The sequence below is a fragment of the Halichoerus grypus genome, chromosome 1 (assembly GCF_964656455.1).
Source record: "Halichoerus grypus chromosome 1, mHalGry1.hap1.1, whole genome shotgun sequence".
NCBI lineage: Eukaryota > Metazoa > Chordata > Mammalia > Carnivora > Phocidae > Halichoerus > Halichoerus grypus.
In genome coordinates this window covers 92,119,345-92,146,503 of record NC_135712.1, presented here as the reverse complement: position 1 = coordinate 92,146,503, position 27,159 = coordinate 92,119,345, and the positions used below count along the sequence as shown (strand labels likewise).

The 27,159-nt window shown below is 38.7% G+C and overlaps 1 protein-coding gene across 5 annotated transcripts in view; it reads right to left on the bottom strand.

The window, feature by feature from the left end:
• Positions 1–27,159, bottom strand: part of PLD1 (phospholipase D1) — a 193,483-nt gene that overhangs the window by 83,494 nt on the left and 82,830 nt on the right. For all 5 annotated transcript variants that reach the window (XM_078069248.1, XM_078069241.1, XM_078069240.1 and 2 more), the window contains exons 7-12: positions 27,067–27,125; positions 25,647–25,739; positions 19,271–19,423; positions 18,042–18,191; positions 16,953–17,036; positions 2,396–2,477 (exon numbers count right to left, since the gene is read on the bottom strand). In XM_078069248.1, coding sequence (XP_077925374.1) covers positions 2,396–2,477; positions 16,953–17,036; positions 18,042–18,191; positions 19,271–19,423; positions 25,647–25,739; positions 27,067–27,125 — 621 coding nt within the window. The remainder of the gene's footprint in view (positions 1–2,395; positions 2,478–16,952; positions 17,037–18,041; positions 18,192–19,270; positions 19,424–25,646; positions 25,740–27,066; positions 27,126–27,159) is intronic.

Genomic DNA, 27,159 nt, shown 5'->3' with positions numbered 1-27,159 from the left:
CACTAAATTCCTCCCCCCAAATCTACACAACAAGATAGAAGGACCTTGTGGACCTCTGGGACCCATTAATGTAAAAATAAATCTTATTTTCAAGCCAGTACTTTGTGAAGGTAGTGGGTTTCAGAAACTAAATTATTTACGTGAAACAGTATTTATATAAGGATAGAAAAATGTCAATTTACAATGATCTGGGAGGTAAAAATTTATGACCAAAATAATATGGTGTAGCTAGATTAAGGAAGAGCAATTCTGCCAAATGAACCATAGGAAATGAATATTTAATAGTATTAGTATTTCCTTAGGAAATTTTTTAAATCATTATATACAATTTAAAAATTTCTAGTTTCATGAAGCAGATGAAATTGAAAGGAAGCACCATTTTTGTGCAATAATATTCACTTGGCCTTGGTGTTCACCTAGGACCTCACCAGGGTTCGTGGGCCATAAAAGCAAAGAAAACCCATGTTAGTGATAGAAAAGTCAAGTGGCCAGTAGCCTAGGGGGAAAGCAACCACAGGAGAGCTAACGTGACATGGAGGGCCAGGCCTGCAGGATCTACTCCCTGAGCCCTGCTCGGGCATTTACTAGCCTTCTGGAGTTTACTCAGATGTCCCGTAGGCACCTCACACTCAAGTCCACTAGAATTTAGCTCCTTGAGCCTGAGTTCTCCCCACTTCCTCCCCCTGCCAGGTTCACCTTCTTCACACATCATCTTGATCAGATCATCCCTCCTCCACCAGGCTCTGTTCCCCAGTAGTTCCCCACTTTCTTCTATAAAGTCTAAACCACTGACATGGCTCACGAGCCCCCATGTCTGGCTGCAACTCCCTTTCCAGTGTGATCCCCCATCCTACTTAAGCTAACACTCAGCTATAATCAACCTTGTCACTCTACTGTCACTGACAATGCCTTCAGAATCCCTGCCTCCAGAATGTTTCCTCACCACATATTCTACACCTAGAAACCTCTTCCTTTCATTTCAAACTTTTACGCCCATTCTAAATGCCCTAAAATCCTCATATTGCAAGGGGCTTCCCCACTAGGGCTACCCAACGGTCTCCTTCCTGCCTTTGAATCTTGGCACCGCCTCTGTACCCAGGTGACTCTTGTGTAGATGAGTTTTAAGCTCTTTCAGGTCAGGACTCATGTCTTTTATTTATGTACATCCCATATGAAAAGCCAAGGGCCCTGCACATAGTAGGCACTCAACAAATACATGTTGATTGAAACCTACAGCAGTGAAGTGTTGGATAGGTACCATGAAAAGAGGATTTGCTAGTAGGGTTGACAATTGCTAGGCAAGACTGGAACAACTTAACTAAAATGGAATCTTGAGGACAGATGGGAAAGACGCCATTTTACAGAGAGAAACATGGAGAAAGTTATCTCATTCAATATATAGAAAGAAGTTTGATAAAGATAGGACTGAACCAAGTCCTTTAGCAAGCCCTCCGTGGGCAGGAATGGAATGCTATTCACACATATGGCATCTCTAGTAATTAGTGTAGTACTTTGCTCATAGGAGACACTCAGTAACTGTATGCTAAATTATTTAAGGAATATACAAATAATGCTTTTCAGGACCAGAATTTCCAATTCTTTGAACGGAATTCTGTTGAAGCAATGAATTAGACTAGCTACGGAAATGATGCTGTCTGGCAGTACACATGTCTGAAATAAAGCTTATCAGCTTCTTTCTCCATCAATATTAGCAGTGAGGTCCTACTGTATCTATGGACATCTTCAGAAATCTTAAAGTAAAGGCATGGAGAAAACACATTGAAAGAAGGGAGATATGTGTGTAGGGAAAACAAAAAAGAATATACTTGCTAAATATTTTTTATACCAAAAAGAATACACCCAGAATCTACAGGGTCAACTGGAGAGGAAACAATTTCCCATCTTACCATGAACTATCCCAAAACTGGAACCAAAGCAACAACCAGTTCTTAATGTCCCTCCTCTCTGATACTGTTCTACATTAGCTTGACCCCATCTGATTGAACTCATTCTCCTCATGACTTTATCTTTTGCTCAAATGGCAGAATAATGAATAGAATAAAATGCTACATTTCATTTCATCCTTTATTATTCAATAATAAAATCTTGTTACATTTTTTTTTGCCTATAAAATTAACTGCCCATAACTGATTAAAAATCAGAAATTAGAGTTCCTAATATAATCCATGCTGTGAATTAGGCTAAAATATTTATGTAGTCGAAAGTAACAGGAAAAAAACCCGGAACCCAATAAACTTGAAAACAAGTATTCGACTTTGGTCAAACTCTAAAGAAAAATGTTGTACTTATATATGAAAGGCTTTGAAAAAGAAAAGACACTTCAGAGAAAATAAACATCTTAAAAAATATATCAGCTTATGTTTGGAATACGTACTGCTTTTCGTTTGAGAATGCAGTCCAACCTCCAACGATTTCCTTCAACCACTGGGCGTTTCAGGAAGATTTCTGGACTCAACCTGAAACCACAAAACCGAGATTTTGAGAAACTAAAACAAAATAGAAAGTTCTGATTGTGTCATAGGAAACAAAGGCAAATTTAGCCCAAATGCCATCATCCACCTCGAGTGTGGTGGGTCATTCAAAATTCTGCTATGAGCTCACATACAACTTCACCTGGGAACAAGAGCCTCGAGCCAGGGGAAAAAAAAGAAAAAAAAATCAATCTGGCTTTCTCTCCTTCTCTCACATGCAAATATATACCATATGCAGATACTATTGATTGCCCAGCCAACAGCCACTCTCCAGCTTCTTTCTTCAGTTAGAACCTAAACCTAACTCCCACTCTACCCTGTGAATATTCTAGACTTTTTTCCCAGCCTCCTGTGCACCTAGAGCACCATGTGCCCAATCTTGGACAATAAGACATATGAGAAGGCACACATGGGGCTAATGGGAAAGTTTTTCCTCTTTGATCTCTGTCTTACACACACACACACACACAACAGGAAAAGTGGCTGTAGGACAGATGTTGCATGGGGATATGATGCTTAGAAAGGGATAGCCATATTGAAATTCTAAGGGGAAGACCAGAACCCTGAAATCACTAGACCATTTCACCAACTGCCTAACTGTGGATTTCGTATTAAATGAGACAAATAAATCCTCGCTCTTTAAGCCACACTTGGTTGAGCATTCTGTTAATCCAAGCCAAGAGTATTCTAATTGATAAACAAAAACCCTGACTTCTTACACCAGCAAACAGTGTCCTGGGGCTTTCTGAGCCGGGAGGAAGGCAGGTTTGCTGATAGATGAAATTTTTCCAATGTAAGAATGGATCCCTGGGCTCTTCTCTTTAGTGCCATAGGCAGCTAAGAGTACAGTCATTTTTTCCCTTGGGGTTGAGCTCTAAAGTCAGCGTCTGAGTTAAATCTGTATGTGATGTAACTTCCCTATAATGAGGAAAAACAGAAAAACGAACAATAAAGAAAACTTTCGGGTTCCTGGGTGGCTGAGTTGGTTAAAGTGTCCGACTCTTGATTTTAGCTCAGGTCATGATCTCAGGGTCGTGAGATCCAGCCCTGCCTCAGGCTCTGCACTCAGCGGGGAGTCTGTTTTAGATTCTCTCTCTCTCCCTCTTCCCCTCCTTCCTGTGCTCTCTCTCTCTCTCTAAAATAAATAAATCTTAAAAAAAAATTTAAAAAAGACAAGAAAACCTCATCTGGAGAAATGCCAGACTTAGAGGAGCAGGAGTAGACTGTATAAGGATTAAAGCCTTGTAGAATTCTAGACTGGAATACTGCCAGGGAGTCCTTCAAGCATGTGAAACCAACAGGGTTTTAAGGAGCTAAAGAAATTTTAAAAATCTTTTTATGCTCTATTTCATTCAGTTAAAGAAAAATAAAACCCCAAAGATAAAGTACCTAAAGGAAACACACACTGGATAACATAAATAAGAAAACAGACAAATAGTGGGGTGTATGTAGTATAAATACTTGCATATTTAATTTAAAGTACGAAGGAACACAAAGGTAATCTACGTCTAAACAAAGAAACAAAAATGCAGCAACTGATAGCAAAAGATCTAAAATGAATTAAAAAGAGGTCTGTTTTAGGTAGAAAAGTGCTTTGCTGTGTACTGCTTGTTCACTGAAGGTAAGAGATACCCAATAACATAGAGATACTTGCAATTTTTTTTAAAGATGTATTTATTTGTTTATGACAGAGAGAGAGAGCTGTAGCAGGGGAAGGGGCAACAGGAGAGGGAAAGAATCGTCAAGCAGACTCCCTGCTGAGTGCAGAGCCCCACGTGGGGCTTGATCTCACAAACCTGAGATCATGACCTGAGCCAAAATCAACAGTCAGATGCTCAACTGACTGAGCTACCCAGGTGCCCCTTGTAACTTTTTGATTAATTGTAAACTCCGAGATCTTTCCTTTGGGGGCCACTAATTTTAATGCTATACTCTGCAATTAAGTCTTTATCCTTTATTTAATCTACAAGCACTTTGTACACTGTGTGCAGAACATTCTATTAGATAGTTTGGAGTATCTTAAGATAGCTCTTGAGGAACCCTCAGTTTTGAGGATAATGCATAAAAAGAAAAAAGACCAAAATTCATTCTTTAAACAAAGTATAAACAATGGTCTCACTGGCAAGGAGAAAGTAACTATTTGAGTTATGACTCACAAGCATCATTATGTCAGGATCTTCACTCAGCAACTATTAGATAAGCAAAGTTCAAAAGAATTGTATAATAACCACATTTCATTGAATCTAGGAAACTAATAATTGTGAGATGCATCATTACTATTTGTATCACTGAGAAAGAAAAAAGCATGACAAATACAGCTGTGAGATGAACTTGCGTATAAGATGAATCCTGATTTCAGAGATGTGAACATGTACTTCTACATAAATGTTCCTCTTAGAAGATTTTATAGCTTCCAATGCTTCTATCAGAAAGACCAAGTTTACAACCAGTAATCAGAGCTTCCATCTTAAGAGTAAGAAAAGAGAGGGACGTCTGGCTGGCTCATTTGGAAGAGCATGTGATTCTTGATCTCAGGGTCATGAGTTCCAGACCCACATTGGGTGTAGGGATTACTAAAAAAAATAAAAAATGAAAATGAAAAAAAAAAGAATAAGAAAGGAAAATAAATTAAACCTGAAGTAAGAAGGCCGAGAATAAATAGACAAGAGTAGAACTCAATGCAATCTAAAACAGAAAAACAATATGGAAAACTCAATGAAACTGGACAACTGGGTGGCTCAGGCGGTTAAACATCTGCCTTTGGCTCAGGTCATGATCCCGGGGTCCTGGGACTGAGCCCCAAGTTGGGTCCCTGCTCAGCAGAGAGCCTGCTTCTCTCTCTCCCTCTACCCCGGCTCCTGTGCTCTCTCTCTCTCACTCATCCTCTCTCTCTCTCTCTCTCAAACAAACAAATAAAGAAAGAAAATCTTAAAAAAAAAACTCAGTGAAACCAAAAGCTAACTTTTTGAAAAGATTAATAAAACTGACAAACTTCTAGCTGGATTAAAAAAAGAAAAAAGGGAGTTTCACAATTTTAGATTCCTCATGTAAATGGAATCATGTAGTATTTGTTCTTCTGTGTCTCGCTTATTTCACTTAGTATAATGTGCTCCAGGTTCATCCATGTTATTGCAAATGGCAGGTTTCGTTCTTTATTAAGGCTGAACAATATTCCATTGAATGTAAATACAACACTTTCTTTATCCATCATCCCTCGATGGACATTTAGGTTGCTTCCGTGTCTTGGCTATTTTGAATAATGCTGTAATAAAAATGACAATGCATACATTTCTTCAAGATCTTGATTTCAATTCCTTTGGTTACATGTTCAGAAGTGGGATTGCTGGATCATATGGTAATTTTATTTTTAATGTTTTGAGAAACCTCCATTCTGTTCTCCATGGTGGCTGCACCAATGTATATTCCCACCAACAAGGGTTGCATCTATACTCCACAATTATATCATCCTTTATTTAATCTACAAGCACCATGGCACCCTGTATGCAGAGCAGTCTATTAGGTATTTTGGAGGATCTTAAAATAGCTCTCAAGAGGTCCTCAATTTTGAGGATAATGCATTAAAAAGATAAAAGACTGATATTCATAAGTGGTGGTTACCAGGACCTGGGAAGAGGAAGAAACAAGGTCTTGGTCAAAGGGTACAAAGTTTCAGTTACGTAAGATAATAAGTCCTAGAGATCCACTGTACAGCATAGTGCCCATAGTTAACAATGCTATATTGCATACTTAAACATTTGCTAAGACGGTAGATCTTAAGTGTTCTTATTACAAAAACTAAAAATAAATAAAGAAGATGGGAGGAAACTTTCGGAGGTGATGGATATGTTTATGGCACTGATTATGGTGATGGTGTCACAGGTGGATGCTTATCGCCAAACTCATAAAGTTGTATATATTAAATATGTACAGACCTTTTTGTATGGCAATCATACATCATAAAGTGTTTGGTTGTAAAAAAGGTGACTAAACAAACACATAGCCATTGAAAATATATAATATATTCTCAGATGGAGAAATATGTAATTTCATATATGCTATTATATATCAGGTTTTTAAAATAAATGTATGCATATACACAAGGATTGGGAGATAAAAAAATAAAAATTTTGTTAACTTAGTAAAAAAAAGAAAAGGAAAAGCACAAGTTATCGATATAAAAAAATGAATGACAGACAAAATCACTACAGGGCCTGCAGACATTAAAATGATATTAAATAGATAATAAAGAAATATTATAAATAATCTTATAAGAATATGGTAATTTAGATAAAATGGACAATTTCCTTGAAAGAAATGAGTTACTAAGACAGAAGTAAAAAGAAATTGAAACTTTAGTCCTATGTCTATTAAAAATTGAATTCAGAATTTAAAAAAACACAACTTATACAAAGGATACTAGATCATGACAAAGTGAGGTTATCCTAAGAATGCAAGCTGCTTTAAAAGTTGAAAATCATCAATACAATTCACCACATTAACAGAAAAAAAATGATCAATTCAATAAATGCAGAAAAAGTTTTGACAAAATTCAATACCATTCATAACAAAAACTCTCAAATTATAGATATAGGCAGAAACTAATTTCCTCAAAATAATAAAAGGCACCTATAGGAAATCTAACTAAAGCATAATACAACGAACTGAATGCTGATTTCTCCCAAACTGAGAACAAGGCATAGACGTCCATTCTCATCACTGCTGTTCAGCACTCTGCTGATGGTCCCAGCCAAAGCAATAAGGCAATAACATAAAATAGAAGGTATACAAATTAGGAAGGGAAAAGTAAAACTGTCATTATTCACACATCACACAATCATTTATGGAGAAAACTCTAAGGCGTCTACAATAAAGCTACTAGCACTAATAAGTGAACTAAGCAAAGTTGCAGTAGGTAAGATCAATATAAAAAATCAATTGTATTTCTATACACCAGCAGTGAAAAACGGGAACATAAATTTTAAAAAATACCATTTATAGTAACATTAAAAACTATGAATTACGTGGTGATAAATAACAAAATGTAGGCAAGACCTGTAGAGTTAGCACCTCCCTATTCGTGGGGCACGTATTCCAAGATCCCCATGGATTCCTGAAACTGCAGCTAGAACCAAACCTTGTATGCCTATCCTATATATCCTATATTTTCTCCCATACACACATTCCAATGAAGTTTAATTTACAAATTAGGGACAGTAGGAGATTAACAACAATACTAATAAAATAGAGCAGTTATAATAATAATTGTAATAAAACTAATAAAAAATAAAATAAATAAAATTATAAATAAAACTGTAATTTATTTTATGTGAATGTGGTCTCTATCTCCCAAAATATCTTATTGTACTGTAGTCACCCTTCTTCTTGTAATGATGGGAGATGAGAAAATGCCTACATGATAAGATAAAGTGAGGTGAATGCTGTAGGTATTGTGATGCAGCTTTAGGCAGACTACTACTCACCCTCTGACAACAGGTCAGAAGGAGGATCATCTGCTTCCAGACTGTGGTTGACCTCGGCTAACTGACATTGCAGAAAGCAAAACCACACATAAAGGGGGACTACTGTGTGTAGAAAGTACAAAACATTGCTGAAAAAAATTAAGTAAGATTTAAATAAATGGAGAGATATACGGTGTTCATGAATTCAGGAAGAACAGAGTTTGATGTACCATCTAACAAATGGGGACTTTACCATTTTTTTCCCATCTGATTCATCAGCCTGAAGGGAGAACTCAGCAACGGGCATTGGCACAGGTAGAGAGAACTCAGGTAGAAGTCCTCTGTTTCGGGCTTGAGGAGAAAGAATGGGATCTTCTGGTAGTGATGGGGTGGCAGCAAGGGGCTCACAGGCACCAGAAACACTGAAGGATTGGAACTTTCCTCTCCAACTAGAAGAGCTGTGGTTCCAAGAGGACAATGTAAATATCCATTGCTTGGCTCTGGACACAAGTATCATTACAGAAAGCACATAGCAGAGCAGGGAAAATAAAGCCCCACCTTTCTAAATAGAGGACTGAAAAAAAAAAAAATTACAGGAAACCCAAAAGTAGTGGAGAGATCATGGAGAAAGCAGAGCTCAGGAAAGCAACCCTATAAAGTTGTTTATGAACTTCTTGCTCACTCCCAAGCTGCCCTTGCATGAATTACATCCTAAACATTATACTAAAGTTTGAGAACTGAACTAAGAATTAGACCACTGCCAAGGGATGAAAAAACATTCACCATGCAAACGGAAGTGGGGAAAAAAAAAAAAAAGCCAGGGTAGCAATCCTCATATTAGACAAAATAGACGTTAAAACGAAGACTATAATAAGAAACAAAGAAGGGCATTACATAACAATAAAGGGATCAATCCCAATACTAGAGCACCAGTTTGAATTGGTAATCAAAAAACTACTAAGAAATGAACGTCCAGGACCAGAAGGATTCACAGGTAAATTTTACCAAACATTTAAAAAAGAGTTAATACCTATTCTCTTCAAACTATTCCCAAAAATAGAAGAGGAAGGAAAGCTTCCAAATATATTCTATGAGGCCAGCATTACCCTGATACCAAAACCAGACAAAAGACACCACTAAAAAAGAGAACTACAAGCCAATATCCCTGATGAACACAGATGCAAAAATCCTCAACAAAATATTAACAAACCAAAGCTAACAATATATTACAAAAAATCATTGACCATAATCAAGTAGGACTTATTCCAAGGATGCAACAAGGGTGGTTCAATTTTTGCAATCAATCATAATTATATAACACATTAACAAGAGAAAGGATAAAAACCATATGATCATTTCAATAGATGCAGGAAAGCATCTGAAAAGATTCAGCATCCATTCATGATAAAAACTGTCAACAAAGTAGGTTTAGATGGAACACACCTCAACATAATAAAGGCCATCTATGAAAAATCCACAGCTAACATCACACTCAATGGCAAAAAACTGAGAGCTTTTCCTCTAAGATCAGGAACAACATAAAGATGTCTACTCTCACTACTTTTATTCAATATATACTGGAACTCCTAGTCACAGCAATCAGACAAGAAAACGAAATAAAAGGCATACAAATCAGTAAGGAAGATGTAAAACATTCACTACTTGCTGATGAGAAGATACTACATATATAGAAAACCCTAAAGACTCCATTAAAAAACTACTAGAATGAATAAATGAATTCAGTAAAGTCACAGGATACAAAATCAATGTATAGAAATCTGGTGCATTTCTATACACTAATAATGAAGCAGTAGAAAGAGAAATTAAGAAAACAATTCCATTTACAATTGCACCAAAAATAATAAAATACCTAGGAATAAACTTAAGCAAAGAGGTGAAAGACTTGTACTCCGAAAACTATAAAACATTGATAAAAGAAATTCAAGACGATGCAAAGAAATGGAAATACATACCATGCTCATGGATTGGAAGAACAAATATTGTTAAAAAGTCTGTACTACCCAAAGATTTAATGTAATTGTATCAAAATACCATCAGCATTTTCCACAGAGCTAGAGCAAACAATCCTAAAATTTGTATGGAACCACAGAAGACCCCAATAGCCAAAGCAACACCAAAAAAGGAAAACAAAACTAGAGGTTATCACAATTCCCAACTTCAAGTCATAAAGCTATAGTAATCAAAACAGTATGGTACTGGCACAGAAATAGACACATAGATCAAGAGAACAGAGTAGAAGATGACCCAGAAATAAACCCACAATTTTATGGTCAATTAATATTTGACAAAGCAGAAAAGAATATGCAATGGGAAAAAGACAGTCTCTTCAACAAATGGTGTTGGGAAAACTGGACAGCTGCATGCAAAAGAATGAAACTGGACCACTTTCTTATACCAAAATAAACTCAAAATGGATTAAAGAACTAAATGTGAGACCCGAAACCATAAAAATCCTAGAAGAGAACACAGGCAGTAATTTCTTTAACATTGGCCCTAGCAACATTTTTCTAGATGGGTCTCCTGAGGCAAGGGAAATAAAAACAAAAATAAACTATTGGGGCTTAAAACTAAAAGGCAACTGGTCTTAAACCACACCAGCAGGTGGAGCTGCAGTTAAAGTTTCTGAGTCCATTCTGGGAGTGGGAGCCCATTTTGCTCCCCACTGAGGCCCTGCAGGAAGGCATATGTTTGTATTTCAGACTGATGCTTCTAATCCAGGACTCATTCCAGAAACAGATGCAGTAGGTGTAACAGTTGTTCTAATTACATGTACCTATTAAGATCGAGAATTTATTAGAGTTGGCTATTAATGTAAATAATGGATATACCGAGACAGAATTAAGGAAAAATCTGCCAGTAAAACCAGACTTTTTCTAAGGTTCAAAGGAATATTTTGGTATTTAATCCTAGAGTCACGAGATTTCACATTATTTGGGAAGATAACACAGAAAAACTGGAAGATGTAGAGAGCAGTAATCCAAATCTACCATCACTTCTTTCAACAGATCCATTACCTTCAGCATCAAAGGGATGGTCCACATCAGAAAACTCACTAAATGGCATGTTAAAATCCCACATGATCTGCATGTGACCACCTGCCCTCCCTTTAGTACAAATTAAGCTATAAAAATACACAGAACTATTTCCCTGAAATTCCATAACACAGTCAAGAGACAATGAAGAATTTTTTTAAAAAGCATCCTGTAGAAAGTTTATAAGAAAAACAGTATTTGAGCAATTTAATTAAATTGGATTTAATTAATCCAATTAAAAAATGGGCAGAAGACATGAACAGACATTTCTCCAAAGAAGAAATACAAATGACCAACAGACACATGAAAAGATGCTCAACATCATTTATCATCAGGGAAATGCAAATCAAAACTATAATGAGATATTACCTCACAATGGTCAGAATGGCTAAAATCAAAAACACAAGAGATAACAAGTGTTGGCAAGGATGTGGAGAAACAGAAACCTGTTGGTGGGCATGCAAATTGGTATAGCTACTGTGGGAAACAGTATGGAAGTTTCTCAAAAAGTTAAAAATAGAACTACCCTACAATCTAGTAATCGCACTACTGGGTACTACCCAAAGAATACAAAAGTACTAATTCAAAGGAATACATGCACCCCTATGTTTATAACAGCATTATTTACAATAGATAAATTATGGAAGCAGCCCAAGTGTCCATTGATAGATAAATGGATAAAGAAGAAGTGGTGTTTGTTTGTGTGTATATTATTTAGCCATAAAAAAGAATGAAATCTTGCCATTTGCAACAACATGGATGGAGCTAGAGAATATAATGCTAAGTGAAATAAGTCAGTCAGAGAAAGCCAACTAACATATGATCACACCCATATGTTGAATCTGAAAAACAAAACAGATGAGCAAGAGAAAAAAAAGAGAGACAAACCAAGAAACAGACTCTTTGTTTTTTGTTTTTTTTAGAAGGAAAGGGAACATTTTTTTTTTAAGAGAGGGAGAGGGTGGGGGCAGGGCAGAGAGAGAGGAAGAGAGAATCTTAAGCAGGCTCCATGCCCAGTGCAGAGCCTGACTCAGGGGGTCGATCTCACAATCCTGAGATCATGACCTGAGCTGAAATCAAGAGTCGATGCTTCACTGACTGAGCCACACAAGCGTCCACCCCGGCTTTTTTTTTTTTTTTTTTTTAAGATTTATTTATTTATTTGAGAGAAAGAGAGAGAGAACGAGGAAACAAGCAGGGGGGAGGGGCAGAATCTCAAACAGACTTCCCCATGAGCAGGGAGCCTGACGCAGGGCTTGATCCCATCACCCTGAGATCATGACCTGAGCCGAAATCAAGAGTCAGTTGCTCAACCGACTGGGCCCCCCAGGAGCCTCCCAAGAAACAGACTCCTAACTATAGAGAACAAACTAACTGATGGTTACCAGAGGGGAGGTGAGTAGGGGAATGGGTAAACAGGTGTTAGGGAGTCAAGAGTACACTTATCATGATGAGCACTGAGTGATGCATAGAACTCTGAATGACGACAGTGTACACCTGAAACTAATATAACACTGTTAACTATACTGGAATTAAAATTAAAAATTTTTTAAAAAATGAAAAATCTCTTTTTTAAAATTCTTAGGTTTTACTAATCCTGTCTATTTCTGACACGGTTAACGCACAGGCTCAGCACAGAGGCGGTGGCAGACCCCACTTGCACCCCTACCCCTGATGGGCTGGATAAAGAACCAACTATGGCGAACACTCAACACGCTTGCTGCACACATGCCTGCTGCCCAGTGGTAATGAGAGCCACCACCACCAAGAGGAAATCTGAGCTAAGCCACAGTCTCTGGATCTGCCCTAAGAGCAATTAGCAATTTGGCAAGGGAGCTCGAAGCCACATCCTGGTGTCCAACCTCATTTTCGGACATACTCCAATGAACACTGGATAGTTAATTCATAGGTGACTTGAAATAGCACCAAGCACAGAAAAGGCATAAAACAAGGGTTCTCCTGGCTAATCCACATAAACAAGTGAAGAATGCTCACTAGTCTTTATATAGAAACTACCTCTTAGGACACCTTCAATATCCAACTGGAATTTGCTCTTCACTTTAGTGTTCAGATAGTCTGGGCTGTTTAATGGGTCATTATCTCTTCTAACTTGACAGCCTACCTCAGAATTTACCTCTTCAGAAAATTTCTCCAAGCCAAATCTACCCAAATCTGATAACTAATTTATTTACTACCTCAAAACAGTTCAATCTGTTCTTAAAGAATTTCAGATCTAAAAGGAACTGCAGGGGCACCTGGGTGGCTCAGTCGGTTTAGTGTCTGCCTTCGGCTCAGGTCATGATCCCAGGGTCCTGGGATCGAGCCCCATGTTGGGCTCTGCACTCAGTGGGGAAGGCTGCTTGTCTCTCTGACCCTCCCCCCACTCGTGCACTCTCTCTCTCTCTCACTCACCCTGTCAAATAAATAAATAGAATCTTTAAAAATAAATAAATTAAAGGAACTTCAGACACCATGCAGTGCAGCAAGCCCTCTCTGAGAGGCAGCTCCGTGATACAGGGACTCTAGAGCAGACACACCTGGGTCCCAGCCAGCACCGGCACCTGCCAAGTGCCTGACTGTGGGCAGTTTCCTTACCTACCTCATGAGTCTCACTTTTCACAACTGTAACATAGCCTCTGGTACTTGTAAGAATTTAACAAATAGTAGCTGTTATTGTCAATGTTACTTTGTGCCTTAGAAACCACTCGCCCCGTCTGTAATAGCTAGGTCCCTAAGGTGGTCTGAGCAAAGACCCTCACCATTTCTCTCCTAGACTACAACAATAGCTTGCCAAGTGGGCTCTACAGCCATTGTTTAATTCCTCTTCTACACTATTACCAGAATGATCCCTTTTAGAAAACAAATCTGACTGAAATCCCCATGCTTAAAAATTGTCAGTGGTTCTCAGTGTCCACAGCACTAAGTGCAAACTCTTTAGCAGCTCCCCCACTGCCCTTCACAATTTCCCCCGACCCATCTCTTCGGTGCCATCTCCACCCACCATCCCCAAGGATGCTATGCTTCAGCTATCCACAGCCTCCACCCTCCTCCCAAGTTGCTGCACACTCTCACACTTCTATGCCTTGGTCCTGGCTATCCCTCTGCCAAAAACATTCACCTGTCTTCCTCTGGTCAACTCCATCACCAAGCCCCAGGCCAGCCTTCTCTTCCGTGAAGCCTCCACAGCTCCTGTAGGTTCAGGCATTGCCCTGCCTCAGGGCTCCTCCTTCTTTACAGCCTTCTGCTGTCTTAATCCTCTCACCACTCACTTTTCCCCAATCTGTGGTTTTCCATATGACTTCCTGACTCTCTCTTGTTCTAGAGGAGGGGCTGCTTCTCCATCATCTTCATATACACATGGCCTAGTTCAGCACCTGTCACAGGGTGGGTGCTCACTAAATAGCTCTGGAATGACTAAGTTAACAAGTGAATGAATGGGTGGTTAAATGAATGAACGAACTAGAAGGTTCCAGGTTGTTTCTCATTTCACTACATCCACCTCTGTTTGCATACTAATTATTTTATAAACTTATCAGTACAGTTTTTAAGTTTACACTTAAGCATATGATATCTCTTGAATTAGATTAGAAGCTTCTAAAGGACAAGTGCATCTTCCAACTATGCTTTTCACTCTCTCAGTATACCAATACTAGACATACCAGTATTGGTTAAGTTTCTGAATGCTGTCTTTTGCAATATACTTACATGGCAAGAATTTTCTTCATCTGTTAGGAGGGAAGTTACAATGAAGGCTTTATTTCAAAGGGAGTGTGGTAATAAGATGTTACCCTAGACAGTCATAGAAAAGAAATAACCTGGTTTATTTTCTTTCCAACAGCAGAAAATAGTCAGGGTTCCATCTCTTTAGATGTTTGAATGGGAGCCTGTATTTTAGTGTTCAGAACCTTCAAAAGAGATATTATTTTCTTGAATAAAACATGAAAATATGGGCTCAATGGAAAAACTATCTTCAGTCTTTCTCATGTCTTCATCAAACTTTCAGAAATATTATCTAAAGGAATATAGTACTACATTAAGCTTTAATTTATTCTCATAAGTGTTTATAAAGTATTCAACCAAAGAAACAGCTCCTAAGTATGAAACTTATTTTTATTCCTGGTAACTGAGTGAAGAGACAAAATGTGACAATAAAGGCCAAGATTTAGCTCCTCCACACACATGAGAATAAACAGGCTCACAGACATGCTGACCATCACACACTTTGTCTATCAACCCTAGATCAACGATTCTCAACCAAGAGAACTTTACCCTCCAGGGGACATTTGGCAATGTCCGAAGACACTATCGCAACCAGGAGTTTGCTACTGGCATCTAGTAGGTGAAAGCCAGACATGCTGACGGTGCTAAACATCCCACAATGCACAGAACAACCTCCCATAACAAAGAATTACCTGGCTCAGGGGCACTTGGGTGGCTCAGTCGGTTAAGCATCTGCCTTCAGCTCAGGTCATGATCAGGTCCTGGAATCGAGCCCTCTATCGGGCTCCCCACTCAGCGGGGAGTCTGCTTCTCCCTCTCCCTATCTGTGCGCTCTCTCTCTTGCTCTCTCTCTCTCAAATAACTATATAAAATCTTCAAAAAAAAAAAAGAATTATCTGGCTCAAAATGTCAACAGTGCCAAGGTTGGGAAAGCATGCTCTAGAATTATAGACTTCCATATTACTCAGGCAAAAGTAGAAGAGGATGAGTTCATATTCTTAATTACTCTCCCCTCTCCCCAAATTATAGAATTAGGAGGAAATAAATTATGATGATATTGTCAAAGTTTATATGTAAGATAGTATTTGAAAGGAAACAAGAAAGGGAAAAATAAGGAGCATTTCAGCAACTAAATTCTTAGAAGGAAAACACATTTTAGACATGTTCATTTCCACTGTAGTCAATTTTGGCATCTGTAATTGGTTTTAACTGTCCAGGCAGAGGGTAACTGGAACTAAAGTCAAACTTTAAAGCCTACACCAACTCCAAGAGTACAATTTCCCAAGAGCTAAATGAGTCGGAGTATGAGATTTCCAGTGGCTCTGATAAGCATTGTAACTCTCATGGATATTTGTAAAGGGGGTCAAAAAGTTGAAATCTGATATATTTCCAAAAAAGTTGACCAGGCCTAGTCATTCTGTAACAGACAAATGGAACTATTCCAGCTTCAAAGGGACAATTCAGAAGTATATTCACTAGACCTGGGGACTAAAATACCAAATGAAGAAGGCACCCAAGGAAGATTATTTTCTATCACTTCTAAAACTGTATTTGCATTGCAAAATAATCTTTACTAAGATGAATACTTGGGTGTCTATTTCCAAATGGAAAGACAAAAACAGGGATGCCTAGGTGGCTCAGTTGGTTAAGTGTCTGCCTTCAGCTCAGGTCATGATCCCAGGGTCCTGGGATTGAGCCCCACATTGGCTCCTTGCTCAGCGGAGAGCCTGCTTCTCCCTCTGCCTGCAGCTCCCCCTCCTTGTGCGCTCTCTCCCTCTGACAAATAAATAAATAACATCTATGAAAAGAAAGAGAAAGAAAGAAAGAAAAAAAGAAGAAAGAAAGAAAGAAAGAAAGAAAGAAAGAAAGAAAGAAAGAAAGAAAGAAAGAAAAAGAAAAAGAAAGAAAGAAAGAAAGAAAGAAAGAAAGAAAGAAAGAAAGAAAGAAAGAAAGAAAGAAAGAAAGGGAGAGGGAGGGGGGAGGAAGAAAGGAAGAAAGAAAGACAAAACCAAAATTGCTTAAGCTAAATATTTTAAGGATATTTGGAGTTCAAGTTTTTTGAAAAGACTTTTCACTGAGGCTATTAGAGTTAATTGGCTGAGACTTTGGCCAAACCATCTACGGGTACTGCTGATTTTCATAATGTACGATTCTGGAACAGCACAACACTGTTTTACATGTCTAATTGCAGAGACCTCCAACCAAAATCCCCATGGATAAATACTAACCACCAGTCTGTGATAAAAATCTCTTCTTCCGCCTCCTCCATAGCATTTGCCACATCTTCAAAATACCCTTTGGCATTAACATACCTGGAAGACAAGTTTTTTGTTTCATTTATTTTATTTTTTTTATGAAAAGAAAGAAAGGAAACATATCTTATGGCAAAAAGATAAAAGCCACTGCCTGAGTCTCTACAAAGCCACCAGTTTACTTTTTATAACTGAAGACCAAGGATTGAAAATCCCATCTTCCGTCCGCTATGCAGGAAGTATAGTAAGGAGACAGAAGTAAGCGACCGGATTCCCTGAGAGAACAACAAACTGGTCTCATCATCACATGAGTCAGATGAATTCTCTCATCCTGTTGAACTCACACCGTTGTTTGTCTGAGACTGAAAACAGACCAGTTTCTAATCCGTGGGTAGGAAAACATGCAAAGCATTTTATTTAAAAGAAATACCTAGCAAGTAAATTCTCATTCTTAAATTATAGCTGATAACTTAAATAAACATTCCATTTGCATCCTTAAAAAATGGAAAAGTTATTTGTGGAACATAAGGAATAACATGGAGGACATTAGGAGAAGGAAGGGAAAAATGGGGGGGGGGGAATTGGAGGGAGAGATGAACCATGAGAGACTATGGACTCTGAGAAACAAACAGGGTTCTAGAGGGGAGGGGGAAGGGGGGATTGGTTAGCCCGGTGATGGGTATTAAGGAGGGCACGTACTGCATGGAGCACTGGGTGTTATACAAAAACAATGGATTGTGGATCACCACATCAAAAACTAATGATGTATTGTATGGTGACTAACATAATAAAATTAAAAACTACAAAAAAAAAATGGAAAAGTTAGCTTTTAAAATCAAACTTCAAGATCTAAAGCTAGCTATTGAATCCTCACTGTGAAAATCTTAAATACAAAAATTGGAAAACTAATCTATGCTCAGGTAGTCTTATAAAGAAAGGCCCTTGTCGAGTATAATGCAGAATATGTTTCCACAGCTTTGAAAATTGATTCCAGATGAACTTAGGCCTGCTATAATATTAGATACTATGACTATAAAAAATAGTCTTAGAGTAAAACGATCTTACCATTTAGCTAAAGTATTCTCTTGGATAGCAGCATATGATCCAAATCGATGGTCTTTGAGAAAGTTGGTGCCGTGTTTCTGGATGAATTCTTCTATAGCCCCTCCCCACCACCGAGCATGCCTATAGCTGTTGCATTTTAAAATAAGTGTCCTTCAAAGAAAAGCAAAGTGTGGAAAAGAACAATCACTCTGTGTTCAGTCTCTTTAAAAATATTTAACAATTAAACATGCGCCATTTTGTTTTGGTATTGCAGCAAACATAGGTTGAAAGTTTTAAGCAAAGAGCATCTTATTTATATCAAAAAAGCAGACTTCTGAACATTTTGGGCAGGATTTAAAACTATATTCAATATAGCAAAAATAAATTTTCAGGTTATTTACTCATTTATTCATGCTAACATGCATAAAGTTACTTACTATGACTAGAACTATACTAGGCTGTGAGGGAGATAATCTTAAACCTCCTACTGTCAGAGAAGATCAGGAAGTTCAGCATCTTTTTATACAAATACATACACACACACAACACATGCCAATGTGTATTAGACAGGGTGTGTGTGTGTGTGTGTGTGTATGTGTATAAATATATATATATTTATAATATATGTATTAGTCAATGTGTGAAAAGAAAAAAATTTATAATATATTTGTATACATGAGGCTGAACTTTGTAGAACCAATGTATATACAGAGAAAAAATATACACATATTACATAACTACCATCTTCCAGAAAGAAACATTTATTAACACACACACACTCACTAATAAAATCTATAGTAAATGTGCACTTGAGTATCCTTTCAAGATTTCTTTCTTAAAATCTGTGTGTAAAAAGAATTTTTGTAAATCAAATCACTGTTTATGTGTTCTGTTAATTAAAGGATATCAATTTATAAAGCAAAATTTTATTTTTTAAAAATATGAAACTATCACTCCTTAATTTATCTATTTGGTAAATTGGTATTACTGAGTAATTTTGTAATAGGCATACATTTTGTTAAAACAAGCATAAATCAACACATAAGATTATTTATTCTGACTGTTGCACATTGGATATTCTATACTTAAAAATACATAGAAAGAAAAGTAGTTTCATTATTTTTGATTGAAGAGGAGTTCTAAATAACAATTTTCTAACATTTAAGTTATTTTACTTCCTTCTTCACTCAAGGTTGGGAGAAAAACTTTGTTTTTGAGAGAAATCTTTTAAAAATACTTGAAATTTCTACCTTGAAAGATTATCAATTCGGAGCCCATATTTTGTCTCTGTCTCCTTCTTCCCCACCTTAATTTTGAATTCTTTATCTACTAGCAGGACAAAGGCAATAGCACCACTGTCTGGTTTCATATACAGTAAAAATGAATCTTTCACTATCAGCCACCTGTAAGAAGGTAATAAATATTTTTAGAGTTGCATTGGATTATTGAAACAAAAAGAACAAGTTATGACAAGTTAAGTAAACACTCTAGCAGGCTGTAGATATTTTATTTTTTACACAGGGGATTTGTTTTTTAAAAATCACTATACAACAACAACAATAACAAAAAACTAATAAGAAGTCTATTATGTTCTTCTAAGAACTGGCACCAAGCAATTCAAAGTATTTCATTAGTTTTTTACACACTAATGGCATAGCCTGAAATGTTGAATTACAAAGTTGCACACCTGAAACGAATACAGCCTGAAAGAACGTCCCTGATATGGGCACGTAGCACTTGCAGGATGTGTAGCAGGAGCCTCGGCTGTTGGACAAATGGAAATGCATTGGGAAAATGTTTGCTAAAAGAAACTGTCATAAAAGAGGCAAGTAAGTTTCTCGGGAGGTAAAAATCCTCCTTTATACTACGAATATAGTATTATATGCCAACTATACTTCAATGAAAAATAATAGTAATAAAATAAAATAATAAAAATAAAATGCAGATTCTGATTCAGTAGGTCTGGCGCAGGGCCTGAGATTTTGCATTGCTAACAAGTTCATGGGTGATGCCCATGCTCAGATGACATTTGAGTAAGGATGTGGAGGACAGGCAGGACAATGACAGTGAGAAGAGCAAGACCATATGGGATTGATTTAAAATGAATGCAAATGGCAACTGTGCCGTGCTGTCTATAACACCATATGATCACATTTACTTACGGTTGTGTAGTAATCAAATAAGTCAGTCCATAACAATAAAATAACAGTGGGCACACTGTGTCAAATATCAGACAAAATAAAGCACATTACAGAACAGGAAAGGCCAGAACACCTGAACATAAGTAATACTGTAAATGTGACATGGGAAGTCAGCATCTAAAAAAAAAGCTATAATAAATTGTTAATGAAATTGCTAACCACATTACGATTTAGTGGCTTTAGAGTTTGGGATTTAACACACACAAATCTATGTTGGTTTCCACCTAGTTTCATTTCACTCATTTGTTTCTTAACATACAGGCTGGCTTCTTCCCAATAAAAGGGGATGGGATGGATTTAGGATATCTAACAGTGAAGGACCTACATGTGACATGGTTAACAAAAGGAAAAACATTAAGGTCACAGAAAGCAAATACCGAACCACAACATTAACATAATTATGGCGATGGCCTGCCATCGCGCGTCTGAGCTTCCTGGTTTTCCTAACCCAGTGAATAAATTACAGAAATAAAAAGGTATCCCCCCAAAAAATTAAATTCCAAAGGAAGTTTCTCATTTGGGACCTAACAGCGGGCAACTGAGTAGTATAATGGATAACACTGTCAGTAATTGTCAGCAAATGCAGGAATTCTGCATTTTGTAAGAATTCTCCTAACACTGCTCAGTGTAAATGCCCAAGCCATGATATAAACGAGGACTGAGCGGTTCAGAGGGCCTGAGTTATGAGTGCAGACAAGAAGCTGCCTATCACGATAAACCTCAGGTCAGGATAAAAGAGCGCGGGACGGATCACATATCTGCTCAAGTTCCTTCTTTAGCCGCAGTCCCTTCCCCTGGCTGCACCTGCGGGACAAGTCAGCGGGCACGAGGCATGGCACAGGCCCAGAGCGCTGCCGTGCTATCCTGCTGGCTGGGAAGGAGCCAGAGGCTGTGAAAACCACAGCTGTCGGGCTTGCCAATCTGAGAAGAAAGTCAAACACAGCAGACTTGTGAACGTGTGCCTCGAAGTCAAGCACACCCCAATGGCAGCAGAGCCAGCTCTCACTAGAGCGCCACACCGGGGACCCCCGGTGCGGGATGACGGTGGGGCGACCCCTATCCAGGTGTACCAGCTCCCAGGACTGGCATTACAGAACAAATCTCAGAAATGTTTCTGAGAGCAGAGGCTGGTGGCACAACCACCAGGACAAAGACTGCAAAACATGGCCTTAGGGACAGGCCACAAGGTACCATTGTGCAGATAGGCCCTACCCCAGGACATCTGGTGTAGGGGGCTGTGATGTTGGCTGTGTCATCCTGCAGAAATTTCTCTAATTGGCACAGAGGCTCTGTATAGGCTATCAACAGCCTTGTTCAGCAATGGCAAGGGGATGGCTGGGTGTACTCTGGGGTGAGCACTGGTCAGCCATTCATGTGGTCTCCTATGTGCATTCCTTCCTTGCCCCTCCAAGATGGGGCAGCCTGGAAATACAGAAGAGTTTAGTAGTAACAGCTGGACTTTTTTTTTTTTTTTAAAAGAGATTCCATGCCCAGTGTGTTGTCCAACATGGGGCTTGAACTCATGACCCTGAGATCAAGACCTGAGCTGAGATCAAGACCTGAGCTGAGATAAGGGTTGGACGCTTAACCGACCGAGCCACCCAAGCTGGATGGTAGCTGGATTTTGAAAGCTGAATGCCAAAGATAATAATTTTTGTTTTGGTCATGAATTCTTTTTAATAGTCATTAGATATCAGAGTAAATTGACTCCTGGCCTTTATATAAAGCTCTTCTTAATTAGGCCATTCATTAAAACTCTTCTGATTTTTTTCGTTTCTCTCTTTTGTCAGCAGATTTTTTTTTCTTTAAGGAGAGGATATGCATCAAGAAAGGAATTGGTCAACACGTCTTCTGGAAGTCAGCACTAGCTGCACAGGGAGTAAGCGCCTAACTACCAGTCATCCTCCCTGGGCTCCAATTCCAGCTCAGCCACCCGCCCGACTGTGTGAACTTGGGTAACTGAGCCTGAGGATTCCATCCATAAAATGAGGGCAACAGTGATGCCCAGCCCATCCGTGTTTGTGCGAAATAACGGAGATGATTCACATACATCGCTCAGCACTACGCCTCACACCAATAACTAGGCAGTTTTACAAACACTCTTGTTCTCAAGTAGGTGAGATCATAGTCCATTCGAACAAGATGCCTCCTGCCCGGGCCACTCCTTGCCATTACTAAAATGCAGACACCACCGGAGCCGGTCTTCTCAGCCTCACCTCCTCCTGTTCTCTCCCACCCCCAAGGTCTGGCTGTTTGTCAGATTTGCCCAGGTTGTTCTCTGGGCTCCTACCTGTGCTATTCCTCTACCTAGAAATGATTTCTTCCAGATCCTCCCAGGGACAGTCCTTTCCTGTTTATTATCTCTCTGCTGAGACACTCCTCCCCAGGGAGGCCTTCCCAGTCTACTCGATCTTAAAAAGCTGGCCCCACCCCACCCCACCGTTCCAGCGTGTTTCGCTTCCTCATGACACTTCACTGGTATTATCTGTCTACTTGTTCACTGTCTGTAGAATTCTTGGTATAGCTCAAAGTTCAGCAAAATAAATGCTACATTTATTTCTTAAAATCTAGGTATCTCCTTCCCCTCAGACATTATTTGAGATAAGAAACTTATCTAGTCCACCACCTGATGCAGAGAAGTTGCTCAACAGATCGGCTGTTTAAGCAGATGTTCTAAATTGTGGGAAGAAATGTTTGCTGTGTTTGTCTTTTTTTTTTTTTTCCTTTTACTTGTCCCTGAGACAAGGTTATCATGCGACTTGATTTAAAGTTTAATTGCCCCATTTGCTTTACCTTGATTTGTCAATGTAGCATAAATGAGAAAGTGACCAGAATGCTTTATATGGGTACAAAAATTAAAAAGAGTTATAAATGTGTCATCCTTAAAAGTGACTCCTATTTAGATACTAATAGCTTCTACCATGAGAAAATTTCTAAACTAATTTTGTCAGCTGTATCTTCTCATTTTATTTGGTACTGATACTTTATCACCCACAAACGTAACTCAGGAAATACTTATTAATGGGAAACCAAAGCTTCAATCTTCGTGGAAAGATTTACACAGTTTAAAACGATGACACATTTTATTCCAGGGAGGATCATATCTCTTTAGATTGTCCTGGTTGAAGCCTGATTTAATCCCAAGTTTAAGATGCGAGGGAGCTAGGTTATTTTATATAACCAAGTCTGGCCCCCATCTTTTCTGGCTGCCCCTTCTCATGGAGGTTTTAACTCCAACAGCAGTTTCCTAACACCGGGAGCTAAAGTCACCCCCCCCCCACCCCCGCCCTGGTTCCTCAAGTCCCTCACCATCCCACTGCCTTCCAGTCACAGCTGCATGGACACCGTTCACACTGCTTGTCAGCTTCGTCACTGTCTTCCTTTCTCCTCTAGTAAAGCTCGAGGGCAGGGACTTTGTCTGGTTTTTACAGGAGCTAGCACACAACCGGGCAAACATTAGGCACTCAATAAATGACTGCATGGACCAGACCAAGGCTTCCATTTCTTGAGTCGATGGCTCAGGTCGGTTGGCCCACAAGTCTACTCTGAGACAAGGAGGTAAGTAAAAGTCGTTCATAAAGGGGCATATTAGGGAGTTATTAGGAGCCCTGGCAGGGAAGGAGGAGGAGGAGGAAAGGAGCCAGCGAGGATGTGTTGTGTTTGCATGTCCTTTATTGTGGGCAGTTGGGCTGCACACCTGCCAGGGGCCTCTGGAGACAGTGCAGAGCTTCTGGCAGAATCACCCCACCAGAGGGCTGCCAAGGCAGGATGCCTGCCAGCTCTTGGCTAAGGGCTGCTCCTGGGGGCTGTGAACGCTTCCAGTCTGCTCTGCACGCACGCAGGCGGACCCTAATTGCTCAGTGTCTGCAGTCAAAGACTTGCAAGTGTTTGCCTTTTGAAACCTTGTAACTGGCCCCCAGCAGCTAGCTACCTTAGCTAAAGCCGATGCGGGGGGGTGGGGGGGCTGCTCAGGAGGAATCTGCACCAGGGCCCTACTGTGTGCTTATGTAAGTTACAGAAGTTTATTTGAAAACACATATTTTCTAGTATACTACTTCCTTTTTTTAATTTCAGTAAAACTGTTTTACTGGAACACAGAAATTTTCAATTTTCTCTAATCTCTTCATCTTTTCCCTCTAATTTCTTCCATCCTTTCAAAATCTTTGAGAAAATAAGACCCTGACTTAATGGTGTTTTTAGCTGGTAGTGTACCTTAAATATGTTTAAAGGTAAATCTTAGTTCAGAGTTTATATATTTTTAATATACACTTAGCTCAATCTCATATGTACACATGAGCTCATATAACTTTTTCAAGGTTGGGGAAATATATACTTCTTAGTATTTTTTCCAAAATCCCAGTGAAGTATTATTATTAACAAACAACTATTGTCTCTTACATTCAAAACGCTGTGATAAGTGCTTTGAGGACACAAATAAGAATCAGATGAGAATACTGATCCACAGGAGTCTTTGGTTACGTAGGACACATGATATGAATTAAAGTTCTCTGTCTACATCACACAGCACAATATACATCCTCACAAATGTAAGTCTAAAATTATCATCCCTGAAGTCTGGCCGATTTTTCTTTTTTTTAGTTTATTTTTTAAGTATACAGTTCAGTGGTTTGTAATATATTCAAAAAGTTATACAACCATATAGCTTCATCAAACCAGAAAGAAACCACATATCCATTCATCTTCATTCTTTTTTATGGCCAAATAATATTCCACTGTGGTACAGATATACCACATTTTGTTTACTCATTCATCAGGTGATGGCCATCTGGATGGCTCACACCTTTTGGCTATTCTGATAATGCTGCTATGAAGGTTCTTCTACAAGTTTTGATACTGACACATTTTTTTCAATTCTTTTGTGTAGATACCTAGAGTTACCATATGCCCTGGTAATCCCACTTCCTGTATTTGAGGAACTACTGCACTGTTTTCTAGAGTGGCTGCACCATTTTCTATTTCTACCAGCAATGTAGGAGTGTTCCGTTTTCTCTACATCCTTGTCAACAACACTTGTTATTGTGTATCTTTTTCATGATGGCCATCCTAGTGGGTGTGAAGTTGGACCCCACTATGGTTTTGAGTTGTATTCCCCTTATATAGTGCTGTTGAGATATCTACTTGTACTTATTGGCCATTTGTATATGTTCTTTGGCTGACCAGTGTTTGAGTTCTATTGCCCACTGGGTTTTTATGTATATAATGAAATTTGCACACTCTGCCTACAAGCCCAGGTTTGAGTTAGAATGTTGACATGGATGCTGAAACCTGGAACTGAAAATTATTTAAAGTTTGCTCTGCCATGACTTTCAAAGGATATATAACTGATTTATAATTGAAAACTAGTGTGAAAATTCCCCAAATATCCAGTTTATTAAAACAAACACACAAAGCTGCTAAGACCTACCTTTTTGACCAGCGGTAGCAGGCTCTTCCCTGACCACAGCAATTCAAGCCTGGTATTCTGTGTCCCCCAGATCTTTTCATTATCATACCTTCTCTGAAAGAGAAATCAAGTTAACCCAGCATCTTCAAATTTCCAACTCGCACTTCGCTGATATAGCCTCACGACTTGGGACTAAATAAACTGTTTCATTCTCATGTCACTTTCCTCTCCTTCCTTCTTCACCCTCAAATAGCTCAATGTGACATTCACTAGGCTGGATACTCTAGCAGCTGAACTCTAAAAGCACCTGGTCGGATTGGAGGCAGCAAAATTCTCTTGCACACACTGCAGGACCTCAAGCGGTCTGGCTTCTGGCTCCATATGCTGACTGTGCCCTCCAGTCATTGTGACAAGCTGAAAAAGACCCCACAATTGCCAAAGGCCTGCACAGGGATGGTTCAGCTGCTGTTGAGACCATTGGTTCCCTATTTAAATATTTGAAAGTCGCTAAGAGAACCGTTCTTAACAGTTCTCATCACCAGAAACCTGAGCCCACAGGTTCCCAAATACTCCTCATCCTTTTACCTACAGTTCTAGGACCAAGCCATACCAAAGGAACAGAGCACAGCTATTAGAGCTTTGGAAAGAGAAATATCTTGATTTTGAAAGATAGGACAAGAAAGGCTATAATACTAATGGCTTAACAAAAGAAAAAAATTAAAACCACTACTAACAATGCTCTTAGGTCTAAAGAAGCTAAGCTCTTGATAACATTAAGCTCTCACATTATGAAGGAAAATAATCATTAAGTAAATTTCAACTTGTTACCTAACATAAATTTTACACAGTATTATTTTTAATCGTGAAAATGAATGATTAACAGCTAACTTTTATAAGTTATTTAAAGAAGGGATCTGGTATATTTGATTTTTTAAATTGAGATATAATAGAGATACAACATATACTAGTTTCAGGTGTACAACACATTAATTTGATATCTGTATATATTGCAAAATGATCACCCCAATAAGTCTAGTGAACATCCATCACCATACGTAGTTATAAATTTTTTCTGGTGATGAGAACTGTTAAGAGCGGTTCTCTTAGTGACTTTCAAATATACAACACAGTATATTTATTTCTAATGCTTTCTCCCCCATACCATATTTGCTACCTGTATTAAACATTCCTAATGTTGGGCCAGAGGAAATCTGTGCTGTAAGCACATAAAGAAAGAGGGTGGGGCAGTTGCTACCCTTGTTCAACAGAGCAAGGTAGTACTGTGTATAAACAGATTCCCCAAGGGGCTCTGACTCTGTCGGGAATAAAAGGAACAGGTAGTAAAGTCAGGTAAGCTCTGTCACCATGGCATGCCGGTAAATCAAATGGTGATGCTTATCAACTTTCACACTTCTCTTTAACATGCAACACTGGAACTTACATGCCCTTTGGTCCCAAATCATGGATGAAAGACAGCTGGCTTATGCCAAGGAACTCTGTCTGAAAAGAGGCCAAAAATCCATACTTTAGAAAC